The 19,682-nt window shown below is 33.9% G+C and overlaps 1 protein-coding gene across 2 annotated transcripts; it reads right to left on the bottom strand.

Annotated features, from left to right (window-relative positions):
* Window positions 1-142: 142 nt before the first annotated feature.
* Window positions 143-19,336, bottom strand: LOC137925201 (titin homolog). 2 transcript variants are annotated; one of them, XM_068768605.1, is made up of 19 exons: window positions 19,120-19,336; window positions 18,219-18,372; window positions 17,440-17,559; window positions 17,185-17,349; window positions 13,967-15,206; window positions 12,985-13,122; window positions 12,256-12,471; window positions 11,612-11,815; window positions 10,669-10,789; window positions 9,993-10,131; window positions 8,848-9,380; window positions 7,494-7,973; window positions 6,580-6,721; window positions 5,267-5,591; window positions 4,643-4,836; window positions 3,799-3,877; window positions 3,122-3,227; window positions 1,793-2,033; window positions 143-358 (listed from the first exon to the last, which is right to left on the bottom strand). In XM_068768605.1, exons 1-19 carry the CDS (start codon window positions 19,195-19,197, stop codon window positions 291-293), a joined length of 4,743 nt encoding a protein of 1,580 aa, XP_068624706.1. In that variant the 5' UTR covers window positions 19,198-19,336; the 3' UTR covers window positions 143-290. The 2 variants fall into 2 exon arrangements, with proteins under 2 accessions (XP_068624706.1, XP_068624707.1); XM_068768606.1 differs by having other exon boundaries at window positions 5,267-5,579.
* Between the last annotated feature and the right edge of the window lie 346 nt (window positions 19,337-19,682).

The following is a 19,682-nucleotide window of genomic DNA, read 5'->3' as shown; positions in this document are numbered from 1 at the left end:
AATATTTTCCTCCCTCCAGCCGAAACCAAAGAAAGGAATTTCAAATGATAAATAGCATTAGTCAAAATTGTAACAGCGGTTTACCATTTTATTCCCTAGTGATAGCGATGTAGTCTTATTAAAATTATTTAACAATACACAAGTACGATAAAATATTTATTGTTTTACAATGTGTTATATATATACAAGTTCACTTACACTTCACTGATATTAATGAAAAATAATCTTTTTTTCAAATAGCTACGGCTAGCGCTCTCTGCTTATTTGAAATAACGAATCAATAGCAACCGCTAGGGATAGTTCAAAATCGATGGCGGAGGCTCCGTCGGTATGAACACCGGCAATGGCGAGTTGGTATCTGAAAAATATAATAAACTCTTTTTAGCGTAGATTATTCGTTATACATTATTGTTACACTAGACCGAATCTGTACTATAAAAGTCAGTTCCTGTTTAATGTCTTAAGCCAAGTTAATTAACATTGGACATACAAAAGCTTAACTACTCATGTTGTTGTATAAACCAATATTATATAAAAAGTACATAAAATGTGAGAACTATTTAACGTGTGTTGAGGTGAGGACGTGTATGTATGATAATATACATTATAAACGCTTCTTTAATTACAATAATTTTCTAGTCGATATTTAATATGTTAATTCCCCAATTAACATATTAAATATATGTACAAACAAGAGAATTCTCTTAGGGCGACATTTTCCGACCACTTATCCTATCTCAGAGAGTGCAGAAAGATATTAAAGCAAAGATTTATTTCATAGCACAATTAGAAAAAAAATTAACGGAAGAAAAAAAAACATTTAAACAGAATATGACAAAATAAACTAATAACCATTAAAAAATATTTCAGGCGGTATAACTGACGTGTGTCGTCCCTCACATCATCGCAGTAATTTGAAATAGGTTATGATTGAGTTATGAAAATTACACAATGGTTTAAACATTAATTTTCAATCATTCAACCTTGCAGGCTGTTACCGGATGAAGAGTTTAAAGTAGTTATTAGGCCAAGTCCCGAAAATGAGATAGTTCAAATAAGCGCTTAAAACGGCAGTCTGTTAATAACAACCCTTTAAGCATCGAAATCGTTAAGAAGGGAATGAATTTCTATTAAGAAAGGGAGGAAGTTACATGTATGTTACAGATTTCCCATAAAGGACAGATCGATGTAGCAATACAACTAGCGACATCTAGTACGAAATGTAAGAACTTAATATGTATTTTGTTGACATTAACAAACTTTACAGCGTTTTAATGTTGTTTTTGATTATTAAGTGTCTGACATCGGCAGGTCAAAATTTAAGCAAAAGTCAAAAACAATAGGAACTAATAGTAATATATAACTATGGTCGACATTAAAATTGCCAGACTTAAGATAAGATTGAGTATTATATCTCTATATAGAATTAAAAATTAATGTTCTAATGTCTTGGTAAGTACGAACAAAATACGAACATGACTCTACTAATTTCTCAATATATCTATTTTTTTTAATATTGGCATTAAGGCACAAGGAAGGTGTTATGATGCATTCAAAGAGGTAGGAGTTGCAAGTAAAATAGAAAACTAATATAAAAACATTCAGTCAGCGACGGTCAAAGCTGCGTATTCCACAAGAAGGACTTTGAGAATAGGTCTCAACTCTTCTCTTGATAATAGGACTCTATGAAGCTGCTGCTGAAGCGATCAAGAGCTCGAGCTCCGAATCCAATGCAATAGAAATAAATGAAGCAAGTAAAGTGAAAATGCCGTATGAGATTGATAAATCTTACCGATTTTCTGCAAGTCCGGCGGCAGAGTCATCTGCAGGTTGAGCGCGGCGGGCGCGTGCGCGTAGTGTGGCGGCGCGCGCGGCGGCGGGCGCAGCAGGTGCAGCGGCGGCGCGGCGCGCGGCGGCGGCGGCGGCGAGCCGGGCGGCGGCGGCGGCGGCGGCAGCGCATCCCACAACGCTACGTGGTCCGGGTGCGACGCGGGGCACGGCCACGCGCATCCCGTGCGACGAACCTTGCGTCTCTACACACACCAATAAAATCGACCCTATAAATCATTTCTATCATCATCATCTCAGCCGAAAGACGATCAAAGCTAAACCAAGTTCCCCGATTTGAAAGCGGCCTGCATCCAGCTTCTTCAGATACAAGAACTTTTTGTTTCGGGGGGGAGGAGGGATATCTTTCAAATGTTCAGGAAATTGGCTCTGGGGGCGGACAGTCTTATGTATCAGATTCCTGCTAATTAATACCCTCTGCGCTTTGTGAGGGACCCCCGTATCTGCAAATTAAGGACCATGCAGTCCCCTGCGCTGTGCGATTCTGGATAGTCCATCCCGGAGTAAACGTCTCTCTGTGACACTATCTCTGAAAATCTAGTGACACAGGGTCCTACGCCGATCCGTGATCCCAAATTCAAAACTTTAGACTCAAGCAGCCATCTACAATACAAACTTAACTTTACAAACTTCTGTTTCAATTTTGTGTTTTTTTTGCATAGTCATATCTTACCACATCCTCAGTATTAGATACTACCCTTGAAACTCTGGCGTAGTACTGTTAAATGTTTATGTCGCAGAAACCAGTATTAACAACACTTCAATAGTAAGTCGCGACAAAAAATACTACATTCATTTTTAACGCGGATGACCTAGATCCGCGTTAAAAAAGCAATGAATGTTCATTACCCAGCTAGTCACATGTCGTGACCAACTTAACCGACGGATACCAACCTTTTAACTCTGTTCTCTCATGCTTTTAACTTTATAACTTTAACAACACTTTCTTAATCATCATCAATTCAGCCATCAGACGTCTATAGGCCTCACTTATAGGTTTTCGGCGTCATTGAACAAATTCAACTAGCCAATCTGCCGAGCTATGTTGGTGTATTTTCATTCGTCTTACTTTTTTATGACCCGTTAAATAACTGAACTTACCATTCTGACTCAGAGAGACCACATTTAGTGCCGTGTGGTCAATAACACACATTGGTAGCAGACTTTCATCTTAAAGCACTGATGAATATTGTACGAGAAGTATAACGCATTCTTAACGCGAACGACCTAATAACATGTTTGCTGTACATTTAACAAAACAGTTATTACTGACCTTCTTAACGGGCGGGTCTTCTACGTCCGAGTCTTGTCCCGGTTTATAACCATCGGCGAAACTCACACGCTTAACTCCTCGCCCGGATTCTCCTGCTGCGCTCGATCTATTTTAGGACAAAAAAAAATATTTTCCTCATTTTCCTATTGTAATCTTAAATTTGACACCCATTTTGGAAAATGACCGATTGGACTACGAAATACATAAAATTGCACTGGCATCTTCAGGATTGTCTAATACTGCACACCAGTCCAAACTGTTCATGATCATCATCTTCACTTCAGCCGCAGGATATCTAATACTAGATATAGGCCTCCACTATAGATTTCTGATAGAAACGGTTGGAGGCTGCTTGCATCGAGCGTCTTCGAACGAGCTTACAAGGAGATTTGTCCACCTAATGGACACTCTTGAAGCGCGTAGGCTTACACTTCCCAGATTTCCATTTCAACTTAAGAATCTGGAGCTACATTCATTCGTCTACGTATCCTTCAATTCCTGATCCTATGGCTCGTTAAGCGTCTGCCTAAAATTTTATTTCGACATAATTAACTCTAAGAGATGAAGTTGTGCTTAGTATAATGTTTTGTTAAGCCGTAAGCATTCTTAATTTTGATATTACAGAAAAAAATTATATTTTATGTTTTCTTCATTTAAATTTAAATAATGGTACTCACGTTATCAATATGCCCTTCTCGGGAACATCTCTTTCTTCTTCCGGGGAGCTCTCTCCTTCCTTTGCGACCTCACCTAAAACTTTACATATATTTTAATTAACGATTATTTTATCATTAAAGTATTTGACTTCAACAAATATTTAAAACTAAAGCAATGAGTTTATTAATTTTTTTACGTATATAATTCGTCGGACAATGTTAATGTGCAAGGTAAATTGTTTTTTGGTGACAATTTCTTTCATTCATCATCAATTTTTCGTCACAATATCTTATACTCTGCTTACGGCTTACTTGTCTTCTTATACACACCACCTTCTTTACTTCTTTTCCGCTTCTAAAATAGCACAGTAGGTTGCTTCTTTATCACACTACAATTTTATCAATTGTATTTTTTTTTCTTCCTTTTTTATCCATCTTACTTTTTCTATTTATGTACTTTCCATTTATTATTATTTTCTTCTAGTTTTTATAATATAATGTTTACCTTTTAAATTACTAATTTTAACAGTCCTACCCGATAATTCTTAATAAGTTTTATTTTTATTTATTACACTAATCATTATACTACTGCTGTACTTCAGGAACGGAAGGAGACTCTTTACATAGCCCACCTAGCAGGCGATGTTGCCAGCTTTGATCTTCTTTCCTACTTCCATTTCAAGTTCCGTTCTTTGCCTTAAAAATACGGGACACCTGGTCACCAGCTGGAGCACGGTCTGGTGATGACCACGTGGGTCACGGTAACCGGTGGTGGTACTCGGAGAATGAAAGCAATTGTTAGGTTATTGTGAGCCACCTGTGTACTCAAGTGATATTTAAAAATAAGTACAGATTAAATCCTTACCGGTATTTTTGAGAGCATGGTCTATCCTCGCATCCAGGGTACTGGTACGAAGCTCGGGGCCGGTTTTCGAGCCGGAGGTGCCAGACGTCGCAGCTTCGTGGGGCGTAGCACCCGGGCCTGCACTCTCCGAGAAACAATCGCCGTACTGCAGCCGGTCCGAAGCGCCATACATGTCCATGTACGCTTCGTCATATCTAAACATAACATATTTTTTACACGAACTGCTATTAATAGGACATCCTCTACTGCACTTACCCATATCTTTCTGTTCACTTTGACATAGTTGATTGCCCAACTTAGTATGAAGTAGAGCTTCAGAAACTAAGCAATATAGCTAACCCACTGTCATTTCTACTTACTAATCCGCTAGGCTATTTTCGTTCGTTTACAGACATGGCACAAGGTGTAAACTTATTATGGTATTTTTAATATATAAAATGCTACATGAATAATTAAAGAACGATTTATTACAAATCGCTACTGTAAACCTTTACTGAATAAAATATATTTACTGCAAAAAGACAAACATGAGATTTTGAAACAAAGACATAAATTAACAAACGTGCTTTACAAATGTCATCTGGGTAAATGTATTAAATATAAATAAAAAATATCTTTACTCACGAGCTAACACTAACGTCGCTTCGATTGGCCAGACTCTGAATCTTGTAGATAGGTGCACGTAGTTGCGCTGGCGGTTGCGGTTGTGGGTGCGGTTGTGGTTGCGGTTGTGGTTGCGGTTGTGGTTGTAGTTCTGGTTGCGGTTGTGGATGCGGTTGTGGTTGCGGTTGTGATTGCGGTTGCGGTTGTGATGGCGGTTGTGGTTGCTCTTGTGGTTGCGTTTGCGGCTGCGGTGGTGGATGCGGTTTTATTTGCTGCTGCGTGTGCGGTGGCGTGATGTAGTCGCCGCCCCCGGTCAGCACTATGTTGACTTCTCCTGGTTTTAAACCTGTCATTAATGACACATTATTAAACTGTCTTATACGGGGGGTCGTAAAATTGGGAAGAAACGAAAACTCCTTATTGCTATTATTACTCGGTTGGCTTCCGTAGACAACGAACATTAATGTAACTCAATTCAACAAATAAATCTGTACCCAAAGAAATAAATATAAAAATCGCTACAAAATGTTTTTGCTAGATAAACCATAACATAATACTACAAAACTGAGGCCAGGTCAAAGCATTAAATATAGACAAAACTTGGCAAACAGCGATACTTTACTTTTTTATTTTTATAATTCTGTTCTCTATTACAAAAATTACTTTCACAGAAGCAATGCAATCTCACCAAAATTGTTCTTTATACGGAGTTCGAAACATACAGGCTACATCAGTGTTTCCCAACTTGGTGCCAACGCCCCACAGAGGGGCAATTCGAATGTGGACTCAACACGAGTTTAACCTTTTCGCTTTAATATAAAATTTATGTATTTTACATAAGGGGATGTAAGAAGCCTAAGCGTGTGTCATACCAAATTAAGGTTTATGAACAGATGGAATCTAAGCTTGACTTTCTGTTGTATGAAAAACAGAGGAATATAACACTTATAATATATTACTATCATTAGCAAGTGTCAAGTGTTATATATAACAACAATGTACTTATTGGATAGTAAGGACATAATTATATAGTTTACATGTAAATATAACCAGACCGTATTTTGATAATAATAATAAGTTCTCTTTCTCTACATCACTTTCGGTCACACGCATGCACTATATTGATCGATGGAACGTCAGGGTACCTACATCACGCAAAATGGTTAACATTGCCTCGAAGCTATTTCACCGCCATCGCGAGTGCCTATTAGTCAAATCAAATCGACTCAAATCTGTGCAGTGTTTCCGTCCATTTCTACGAAATTATTCCTAAAAAATATATACAGCAAGAGGAAAGATGTTACACGATATGGATATGAGAAGTTGAGACTGACCCCAGCGCGAGGGCTTAGCGGGCGGAGGCAGCAGCGCGGGCGACAGTCCAGCGCGCCAGTCGCACTTGATCTCGCCACGGCTGCGCGCGCGCACCACCGTCTCGATTCGCTGCTCGCCCGCGCGAGATGGCGGCGACGCTTGCTGCAACATTTCAATTATATTATTCAGGAAGCTTCAGGTTGATTCTACGGAATAGCTATATTAATCATCGTTTTAGTCGTAGGACGTCAACTGACCGACACAGACTTTCCCCATCGAGCAATAGAGGGTTGTGCAAATGAGTAGATTTTACCCATGATCATCTATAAATATTATGTATTCTATGGTTAGATATAAGAAATTTTAGAATTAAACTTAGTATGACGCATGTTTCACTTGTGATAACTTAAGACATTGAAGCATAGTCTTTCATATTATCATATTAATTGATTGATATTGTGATATACTTTGGAACAGAGATTTCATTTGTAAACCATGAAAAAAATTTTTTCCACGTGTACAAAATTTATTTTTCTCTATTAAAGTATCCGTCAAATAAAAATACGTGGCTGCCATGGTTTCAAACGCAATTTGATCTGAGATGGGTATACAATAAACTAAGTCGGATTTCTTGGTAAATAAAAATATATACAATTTCTTATAAAAAATATTATGAGCTAAAGACTACTATAGAGGTAACTTTTCCATAGAAAAATTTATATATATATGCCATATGTATATGTCATCATTGCAAACAATCCTGCAAATAGCACGAATGAATGAACAAAATAAACTGCAACTTGAATTTTGCGCTTTTTTATTTAATATACTAAACATACTAATATTTAAAAAATACATGCCCTAAATCGGGTGGATTTCGGTTTGATGTTGATTTATGGGACAATGTGAATAAATTAGGAATAAGAAAAAATACCTGACTAGCAACGTTGCTTTGATAGGCCATGGCCAAATGTTCAAACATCTCGTAGTTATCCTGCTGGTAGGTCTCATGGAATTTATCCTCGCACTCGATAACAGGTTCTAACGCCTTCTGATAATGTCCACTTTGGCTCGCGTTGAGTACGTCGTTGAAGCTGTAGTTAGAGTTTTGCGAGGACGGGCGCAGGTGGCTGTCGTCCTTTTCGTAAGGCTTTACGCTGCACACGGACTCCTGGGAGGAACACTGCGACATGTTGGACTCGTCCATCACCGGTTTTATTTGAGAGATGGTTGCTATCTGTTGCCCAGTTGGTGTTATTTGCGAGGATGGTGGTGATGTAGTTGGGATAATTTCTATGTCCGAAGTTGTAGGAGCTTCGGGCACCGTTGCGGGTTCTTGTATTATTGTCGGAGATATAACGGGTATGGTATCTAATGGAGTTTGTAAAGTTGGTACCGCGACGTCTTGAGTTTCCTGCCAAAATAAAATCAAAATTTGTTTAAATCACATACGTGTATCTTTTCGTATGAAAACAGAATTAGCCAGTGTTTTTATTTTACCGTTTACCGAAAGTAAATGCTAGGCTGAATAAAATAATCATCATAATCATTTTAGTCATAGACCATCCACTAACAAAGACCTTCTGCATAAATTTCTTATAATTCAGTGTTTGAAGGCAGAAGAGATCGTAGGTAAAACATTTGGAAAGCGTCATCATTCACTTCCTCTTTAAAAGAAGAAACAAGACGCACAAGAAATTGAAGAGTCGCACCTACAAGGTGGACAGATAACCTTCTGAAGGTCGTTGGGAAACGCTAGGAGTAGTTGATTTAAAATTACAAAATTAAAGTCATATAACTTCAAATATATATTATTAAGTAAAGGCATCAAACCTACCAACTTCGACAAAATTAAAACATATATAAACTACTTTAATAATTCTATTTTGCATTGTACCGCGCTTATTTAATGTCGGTAAAACAGTGGCTGCTGACAACCTTGACATATCATAGATGGCGCTTTTAATAATGGTGTTATGAGGGCGTCCATTGCTGTTTTACCGACCAGCGACAGGTGGTATTTGAGATGTTCGTGATAATTTAAAATATTGCAGAATAAAGTATTAAAAGTAATCAATAATTTAAACAATAAACTTTAAATGTCGTTTCTCTGTTTTCAGACAGAAAGACAGAACATTAAGTGTGTGGTCATTATTACCTACCTACCATGTTAAAACAAATCTATGTTTTCAGAACTACACATTATTGTTAATTTGAATCATATAGCTACATAGTCAAGAGAAATTGTCTTAGACATAGAAGAAATGAAAACTACTTTAAAGCGTTACCTTTATTTCAATCTGTTCATTTTCTTTTTCTTTAATAATTTCTGTCGTGTCAACTGGAGCTTCATCGGTTTGAATTACATCATCCTGTATGCTCTGTGGTAAACTCTTATTGATTTCTTCTACGGCTTCTTTCTTAATATGTATATTGTTCCCAACGAAATCATTCTGCAACTCTTTCACATTAATAATCTCCCTCGGCTTATGCTGTCGCCGGGGTGAGAAGTTCATAAGTGATTTAGATTTTTCATCGTCAGTCAAACGTTCTGTCTTTATATTGTTTAATATATTAACATCGAATAAATCTTCGCTCTGCGTGGAATCCGATGCAGACTTTCGCTTGTGTCTCTTTTCCTTCTTCTTCTTAGCTTCTGCCCTTTTATGTTTTTTCGAGCGTTTGTAGCTTGAATCGGAACTGCTATCGCTGCTTGAAGATGACGAACTGCTGACTGACTCTTCCCTTTTTTTACGTTTCATTGTTTTCTTTTTCAGCTTCTGCTGTTTCTTCCTCTTCAACTTTTTACTTATCTTTTTATCTGAATAGAAATAAAGATCAAATAAGTGTAATTTTCGTAGTGTTATACCATTTGTACAAGATGAAGAAAAATAACCCTTTGCGGGCTATAAACTATTACATTTTCTACATTGAGATATCAAATAAATTCATGAATATTCCAGTCTTGGTTTGTGAATTACCATGGACTTTAAACAACCTAACCCACATGGAGATTTTCTTGAGGAATAGACTGAACAAAAGCTTTAAACACAATGCCATACTAACGAGTTATTATTAGAGATCGGATAATGTCCCATATATGATTGTAATTTTGGAGCTAAGAAATCGTTAGGGCGGTTTGAATAACGATAAAATAGTCGACGATTCAATAGTGCATATAAATGTCTAATTGAATAAAGATATTTTGATTTTTCTTCCATGTTCACTAAATAAATGCTTTTTAATTGTGTTGCGAAAATTGTTTTTTCAGCAATTTCTGGAATTATAATCTCCATTTCTTTTTTGGTTGTTTAGAAGAGATCGCCTAGAGCGACATGACGGCCATTTATACCGCCTATATATACCCACCATGTATTTTTGGTACAATAAAGTGCAAATAAATAAGTTCATAGACGATTAAAAACATACATACCACTATCATCATCTGATCCAGCGAACTTGTCTATTTTACTCTGCTTTTTCTTTTTCCTCTCTTTTTCTTTTAATTTTCTCAGAAGTTTCTTTCCAACGCGACGTCGCTTGGCAGACTTCCATTTTGATTTCTTTAAAACCTATAAAGACGTTATAACAGTTAACAGAAAAGATATATGTCCTATGTTACAGAGTATTTACTATCATATGGAAAAGGAAATTTCGCTTATACAATAACTTTTACAATCATAAAAGTTTAACAACATAGATTATAAATATAGAAGAATTTTTTTTACTATTTGGTTAAAATTAAGAACACAGGTGACAGCAATATATATGATAGACACACACACAGCAGAACTTTAAAAGTAATTTAAGAGCATTCTAGTGTACAAGATTCTGTGTAAGTTGACATCACTGCAGCTTTATTTATAAGACATTTCAATAAAAAAATCAAAAAGAGGTATTTCATAAAGCCCCCTTTTTTACCTTCGACTACCTGTTCCATAAAAAAAAACATTTAATGCCTTATTGGATAAGTGCCGTAATTAATAATAGCAGCTTTGTTATATTAAAAGAAGAAAGTTCAAACGACACAATCCCTGCCTCGTGTGACCCGCATCCCAACATTGGGCACATAAGGCTAACAAATAGTTATTAAAATATTACCCACTTACTTTTTTCTTTAAGGCTTTCTTCTTTTTCTTTACATCCGGTTCACTATCAGAAAACGACGATAAAGTTGATGACGAACGCTTCCGTTTGCGAAGTTTCTCCTTGTCAATTCTAATTTTCTTACTGTTAAAGGTAAAATAAAACAGTTCTTAAATCAGAATACAATCTATTAGAATGAATAGTAATATATATTTATTTTTATTCCAGGAACATTTAAAGATAAAGTACTAATAGAACCTATGATTCCAAGAAACGAATATATCTAAATCCTACACAACTTTGGCAATAAAGTCGCATCAAAAGTAAAGTGGCATCCTAGTCGAAGAAATAACTAGGAACAAGTTCATTGCCAATTTGATGTGGTAGAGACAGAAGCGGCAGGTATAACAGCGTTGCAGGAGATAGGTCGTTTAGTAAAAGTTCATCGAACGTATAAGAAACACTAGTCAATATAGCTAGTCGATTGTTGCTAATAGATTTGGTTCTTCTCGTTTGGCTTATTCTTACGATTCTTTGTTCTTTTTGCTTCTCTTGCTTCATTTGGCTTCTTTATTGAGCCGCTATATCTATACATTTTGCGTAGTACAACTCGTGGGTGAGTGAACCCGCATAGTGCGTGTGGTAGGTACTGTGCAAGCGAGACAGCACTAGGAATTAATGTTTGAGGTAGTATTGGTTGATTGGGCGATCTCCATAGCATAATATCTCTATAACCTGCTGAGGCATATAGACCTGTCAAAAACGAACATCACCTCATTTCTGGAACAGGTTACTAAAACGGAGAAGTCTAGTTGGTGAGCACCAATGTAATGCAAGGAAGCCCTCTTAGACGTGCTACACGGATTACCGTATTCGGCATGAAAACTACATATCATAATCATGGTCTAGACTTCAACAGACTTATTAATTACACTTAAATAGAGACCTTGAAGACAGTATCTATACCTTTTCTCAACTTCCTCCTCTATATCCGACTCCTGACTCCACCCTTCACTGCTCAACTTTATCTTCTTTGCACACTTTTTAACCTCTATTTCCTTTTCGACATCTTCTCTCTTTTTCTTTCTTCCTTCTTGTCTTACAGGTGTAGTGCTTCGGGGAGTATCGGTTTTAGCTTCTATAACCTCTGGCCACACTGCTTTCACAAACCTGCGTATATATTGGTTTGATATATCAAGATAAACCATTACTTTTATATCGTATAACGTTAGCTATAGAACATCAAGAAATTTATTTGTCTATTCATTATATATTAATATATATTTAGTCTGTTTAAAACACGAGAAATCTCATTTTATGATTAGTTTTAAATTTTTTGTAATTGCATATTTTTAATTTACGAAGTATGGTTATATTTTATTCATTTATCTACATAGCAAATATTTCATAAATCTATTAAATCTATTACGTTTTAATTTAGAGCCTTTATATGGGACTTATAAATATACTCAGTTGCCTATAAACGAGTTACTAATTTTATATCACCACTATATAATTTGTTATAATATATAGCGGTTATATCCGAATTCTACGAAAAAATTTAATATTTACTCAAATTATATAAATATTATGTTTAACATATTATTTACCTCTGATACTCTCTATCAAGACACACTTCTTCACTGTGTTGTGGAGTATTGGATCTCCTTCTAGGTTCTTCTTTATCCAGACTACAGATGTCGTTACTGTGAGTTATATCTTCTCCCTCCCACTCTTTGGATACGGGCACTGTGTGGCTTTCTGTTAAACAGAAACGAGGACGAGGATACCAATTGCGGCACTTTGGCGAAGGCGCATCGGGTATTCTGAAAATTGTTTTATATCCAAATATTAATTTCACTGAACATTTTTATCTTTGTTTCTTTATTTATTTTTGATTTTGGTGAAGCTTGCAGCTATATTAAATAATAACACAGGTGTAAGTTGTTTATATTCCACAGGCACAATGTAACACTCACATAATAGACACAATCAAGTAAATGCCGGAATATCCGGGTTGAATATTTTTGAAGACTCTTTTAGTGCTTTTTAGGAAAGGATACTTAAACTTTTGGTAAATTAAATTAAGTTTTTCGTTTATGACATAATATATGTATGTACATAGTAATAAAACTATATAATAGTGAATTACCTCATATTATGGCTTTTATATGTATTGTTCTTTGTATATTAATTATTATTAAAATCTATTGTTTTAGTAGAAAATCAGAGACAGTCAACTACTAGCGCCATCTATCAATTATTTTAGAGGTTACAGCATTCCGATTCCATTAAAAATAATTTAAACAAAGGTTATTAAGACAACATTCATTACTTACTGATCACATCCGTAAACCCTGTCGACGAGATTCATTTTGCGGAGCTGCAACTCTCGGTAGACAATGCTCCGGTCCTTCACACAATTGCAAAACTTTGGGCACTCAGCATAGCGTAGCTTAGGCATTACACGGGTCTCTCTACGAAATAAATAAATATGAAATAAGATTTCTTTATTGATACAAAAAAATAATGGTAGTATTTGAGAAGAGAGTGGGAAAAAATTTTCTTCTTTTAACTCCACTGGAAAAATGTCAATCTCCTATTAAAATAGTGGATATTAAAACTGGAGTATATTTATTACAAGAATGAAAAAATTATTAATGCTATGCTAATTTAATTGTTTTATTTAATATATAATACATAAGTTCACTACATCAAATAATACGAATTTGACATTTCAGATAAACTTATGTTAGATTCCAAATTAGTTTATTTGTGATGACCCTACATTGTAGTATGACACCAAATATACAGCTTATTGGTTATAGAAGTAAAAGCTTTAGAGGGAGTGAATGTATAGCAAAAAGTTTTAAGGCTTTTTAACCTATTTTTAATCACCTGTATAAAGTGATCGCTCTAAAATAAGTTAATTTATTTCCTTTCTATTAGAATGTGACATGCCAATAACTTGATAGTTACAATCTGCAGTAGTAATCTTGATTTTAACAGGTTTTTTTCTTATATTATTATACCTACATTATAAAATATTTCTAAAACCATTGATTTTGCATATGGTGTATCATATACAGACATCAAATGAGCTATATGTTTACCCCTTTGAAGCTTTATACTTTATAACCAATCTGTTTAGATAGTTATATGTCACATTCACTTTTAACACCCAATAACTGCAATAACCATTATCACATTAAAATAGAAATTCATAATTTACATGAATTAAAGTTTATAATAGGTTTTATTTCACATTACCCTCGATTGTTTATTTTTGTTAGTACATAGTAAATATATTATAGGCCTTACCTGTAACATTTATTCTTGTCATGCCTAAATAGAATCGGTTGACAAATCTTTAATACAAAATTCCATGTTTCCAATGAATCAACTGTCGATTTCGACATTTTCAAACTCAAACCTTCGTCCAACTCTTTCTCCATGGACAATCGGAAGCTGTCTACAGATTTGTATCCACTTTCACTTGTATCACTCGTTTTATATCCGCTTTCATTCGAACGATAACCTTCCGAATAATCACTACGCTGGCTTTGCACGTCTCTCATTCTGTCATCAAGTTCCGGAGTTATACATACACGAACATTCGTATCTTTAAAGTTTTCAATCTCTTCTTTGGACGGAGACATATCATACTCTACTAATGCTTTATCCTGACTAATTTCTTCATTAATATCTTCTTGTTTTATCTCATTAATTACAGATTCTAGGAAATTATCATCATTTGTATCATCCATTGATGTATCCTTAGATTCGTCTAGGTCATAGTCTATAAGCTTCATTTCTGTAGGGGAGTATATAGTCGATGTCCTTTTGCCTTTACGTGCATATTTCTCAATACCAGAATCTTCATCAAATATATCTAGAACCTCTTCGTCGTTTGGATCTATTTCAAATTTAAATGAGTCTATAACTGGTTGCAGTTTTCCTATTTTCATTGGTACCATTGGATTACTTTTTATGTATGGTCTTACCGGACTGTCTCTTGTGTATTCTCTGAGCATGTCTTTGTTTTTTAATACACTATCTCGGATTTGTTGTGGAATAGCTTTATCTACTTTAACATCGGTATCCGGCTGTGCTTTTGTTGCTTTGTCCTCGACTTTCGGACTGGAACTATTCCTATCTTCATTGTCCAGTGACCAACTGTCACAAACTAAGTAATCATTTAAATTAAGGCTCGACTCTTTACCTTCTTTATCAAATGCCTTTTTTACATTATCATGCTCATAATTTTTGTCTTTATTTTTCTCTCTGTCCTTTTCTTTCTCTCTATTCTTATATCTATCCCTATCGTCGCGTCTATGGTCGGAATGCCGTCTGGAATCATATCTGTCACTTTTCCTCTTATACCTGTCAAAAAAATCATTTCTACTACGAAATTCTGCTGTTTTATGGCTATCGTCTTCCTTTTTCCTTTGAAATGGATTATCGTATTTGGGCAAAAGTTTCTGGTAATCAAATTTGTACTTTTTGCCTTCGTCTCTAGCCTTTTTGGCTTCGCGAATAATTTCGTCTACTTTCGCCGGATCTAAAAAACATTTTTTCAATCGTATAGAATTATAATAAAGATATTATTATGTAAATATAATATAATCTAATTAAACGTAACTACAGTCTAACAAATAAAATAAAGCCATCTAAATCTACACATAATAAACATAAAATAGAATTTAAAACACCATTAAAAAGTATAACTAATTACATGTGCGTATAAGTGTACTATAAACAAAATACAGAAATATATCGGACAATTTAAATGCAGCTCCTAACTTACGATTGTTTAGTTTCGCATGATATTGTTTACCCCTGCCGTCCCGTGCATCATAAACCCGGAATCTGCCACCTACATGCACATGCCCAACACAAAATAAAACAAAACATGCAAAAACAATATTTTTAGTTTTATAACTAAGCTCATTTTAAATTGTTTACAAAACATTATCAGACATATTTTGCGTAATATCTACAAGATGATTTGTTATAAGTGTATAAGCTTTAAATGGTGAAAGTATAGCTCAATCATCAGCAAAAAGCTTCATAGGTTTTCCACATATTTCCAATCATAATATGATCACTCTGAAACTCTATTGGAATGCGAAAGACCAATAATTTCTGGCAGTACAAAGTCTGCAGGGATGGATAGTAAACAATAATTTATTTTTATATGTAGTGAACCAAATTTTATTGTTTTTTTTCTATTATATTATCATTTTTATTTATTATTTCTGAAACTATTGATTATTAGATAGGACATACGATATTATTACATTTATTCACAATAAATGAGCTACACCTACAAAATATTAAAATATTTTTACAACTGTAACCAATCATCCTGTATACAATTGTTTAAAAATTATCGCCCTTATATGCAGAAAATGACACAGACGAGCATTATAAGGACACTCACATAAATTACAAAGGTTTACAAAACAATGTATGAAAGTACTTCGGCGATGATGCAATAAATCATCGACAAAAAGACAGATGTCAGAACATACAAGAGCAATAACCACCGTAAACTGCCAAAAAATAATGTGTAACTCTGTTGTGAATTTTTATGTACAAAGCCCTAAAAATAACATAAAACTAAAGAATTAATAAATATACAAAAATACTATTTTCAATGCTATGTACAAATATAAAAAGAAACAACTTAGAAATTTAATATGAGAATAGTATCCAAAATTAGATTATTTACAAAATTTATGAATCTTAATCTTAAGGTTATTACTCAATGCATGTTAACTTCTTTTGAAATATGTAGATACATTTCAATACCAATATATAAAATTCAAGCTGATGAAGCTATACAAACAGCTATTAAAACTGCAAAATGTTTAGGAAGAAATCACATTTGTTAAAAGGTGCCATGTGCAGTATGTCAAAAATTCGGGTACTAAAATGTTAATAGTGGTTAGTGTTAAAAGCCATCAAGGTCAAATATTTATATGCTAATGGTGTAATAAAATACTGTCGGCCTTACCTTGCCTTAAGTTACATTTAAAAAAGAAGTTAGACTTATTTTTCATTTGTCAAAATAATTTTCTTTCTGTTAAAATTTGTGAATCTAATGATTTTTCACATTTCGAAAACTTATTTGAAAAAAGGAACACAATTTTTTTCATGGTTTGCATAGCAACTTTTTTCTGTAGTGAAGTAAAATTTAAAAATGTTTACTAAATTCCTTTAGATTCACTCATTTTTTCAGAATGAGAAATATCTTGGAACAAAATTTTTCAGTTTCTTTTTTTAATGTATCTCTTTTAATTTCACAAAAACCAGCCAGACACAAATAATATAGCCAAAGGGAAATGTATATATTATTAAAAGTTTCTTCATGCTATTTGCATAAGTACTTTTTTCCCAATCTGTAATTATTTAGTAATATGTTGTTTCCAAAAGGAACATTCAACATACAAAATGCTTGCTTGCTGGCATAAAAGTGATATCAAAACTATATTACAATAAACCATACATTTCTCTTAATATGATAAAGAACTTACCCAGGAAGTGTTTGATGGGAGGCATAGCTTTGGTAGGCATTGCTTTCTCACTTGTGGAAGTGGGACAGATTAGGCCAAGGGGTATACCCAATTCAACTAATTCCATTTTCCGCTTCATGTCTTCTATTTCCGCAAGTGTACGTTTCTGAAGATCTATGTATGAGTCTGTAATGGATACATTCATAAATAAACTATTAGCTCTACTGCCACCTTAATGAAAGCTAAGTTTGTAGGAAAACTTTAAAAAGTTTTTACCTTGTAAGCACTTTTTGTTGGAACCAGGTTTTGGGGGTTTTGGAATCTTTTTCTGATCATCTTCCACTTTGGGAGCAGCTGGTTTCACACTGCTTAATTTACCAATTAACACTGTTGTAGCTGAAATTATTAAAGATAGAATTGGGTAATGTCAATTAAATTAATCTGTATTTACTGTTATATATTACTAAAATACTAAGCCTAACATTTTTATTACAGTTTATATTATGACATTACATCTCTCATTGATGTTACATAAAAATAAATTTGCATTTATGTGTGTTGAAGTCTATTACACATTACCACTGATATATTTTAGGCAAATTAACTAATTAAGCTTAAAACTTAAGTAAAAAATAACTAAAGACAAATTTGAATCATAATACTTGATCTTCAAACAAAGACATAACAGTCAGAAAACTCTTAATGTAGAAACTAAAAAACACCAAATTATTTTGGTGGAAAATACCTGTCTTGTCTATATCTTTTGAACTTAAATTGCTAGTAGTATGTATTAATAGATTGCAAACTCTTAATATGATAATTGAAAATACAATTCTAAATATAATTGTGTGATAAAATTAATTTCTTTCACACATACAAACATGCATCATGTTTAGGGTACAGTCCAGCTAATACATAAAAAAAAAAGTAAATCCAGCATCTCTTTTTTTTTGTTGAAAAAAATTGTCTAGTATGTGGCAGTGTCTTGTATAAATTTTGTACATTGCTTGCATGCTATTTTATTATTGCAAAAACATTAAAATCTTATCACTTACTTCCAGTGTTGATGGGTTTTGGAACTACTACTGGTGTAATTGGTGTCTTCTTTTGAATGGAGAATGCTCGAAGTCTTTTCTTTGCATTTTCAACACCTTTCGACAATTTTAATGTACCTGGTTTGGGTTCTGTTATCACAGGGCTTCCTTCCACCTATATGGAACAATAATTTTTTTTGGGCTCTTAATAAGTACATTGTGGCTAACATAGATAATCTGATAGATAATCTCTGTAATAATTTATTACCATATTGTAAGCAAATATGCATCCAAACATCTAATATCTGGTTACTTAATCCATAAAGCAGCATAATTAAAAGTTGTTTAATAACAAACATTGTGCATGAGTATTGCAATTATCTTACTACCAAAAAATATAATTAAACGTTATCTATATACCCAATACAAATGTGCATAGGTATAATTTGTATAAATTCAGTGCCATTTTACACCCAAGGTTTTCTCATATATTTCATGTTTATTGACACTAACTAAAAATAACATTTTAAATGTTAATGAATTATTCGTGTTGTAAGTAATAAACGGCAAGTGCTATCGAAATATAGTATAATTCTCTGAGAACATAAAGAGCGCCTATACATGGAAATTAATTTACAAATTTTTTCAAATTATTTGTTACAACATATATATGTGACAACAAAACCTGATGCTGCCTTGTAGAGGTATTATTTAAAAATGAGGGAAGTCAACTTAAATTTATAGCGAAAAACAGCTTTAAAAAACTATATTCTTAAGCATTTAGTAATAAATGGCAATTTCAATACTTCGTTAGTTCAAAACTAAGCTTTTGAAATGTGGAAAGGTAAGTAAACCATTACTCTGTTCAATCAATCATATGTTGTTATTTTTTAATAAGTTGTCTATTCAATCAATTCCTTACCGCAGGCGCATTAATACTGGATGCACTAGTAGTGACCGGATCACAGCCAGGAGGACCTGGCGTCGTTGGTGAATCCATTTTGTATATATAATTAACGTTTCTAAAATATGTAACGTTTACACTTAGTGTATATCTGTTGTCTCTTTACATGAATACAAAATACTCATATTTAACCAAATCTTATATACCGTTCATAAAAAAGTAGGTATTTGTGTATCTTAATTTGACAATTTACTAAAACATTTTTTTTAAATCGCTAAAGACAAAGGTCACATGCTTTATACAGCCACAATGAGTTGACACATTATTGTTAAACGCGTTATTAAAGCAAAATATGAAAAGTTAAAGTAAATAAAGACAATTTTATATAGCGGTTAGTTGTAAGAAGGAATTAAAAAAGTACTTTATGTGTCATACTTTTTGGTTTATGAGATAAAGTCTGGAAATAATGAATATAAACTAAATAAATAAAAACTAATAATAGGTGAAGGCCCCTGCTACTATCCACATTTTTCTTAAACAGGAATTAAAGTAGCGTTTTAAAGCGGTAAGGTTATCTAAAT

Source organism: Battus philenor, unplaced genomic scaffold, assembly GCF_028537555.1.
Source record: "Battus philenor isolate CCGP_79_NKW_IND1 unplaced genomic scaffold, ilBatPhil1.0.hap1 SCAF_26, whole genome shotgun sequence".
Classification (NCBI taxonomy): Eukaryota; Metazoa; Arthropoda; class Insecta; order Lepidoptera; family Papilionidae; genus Battus; species Battus philenor.
Note: the sequence above shows the minus strand (reverse complement) of the source record. Positions and strands in the feature narration are given on the sequence as shown.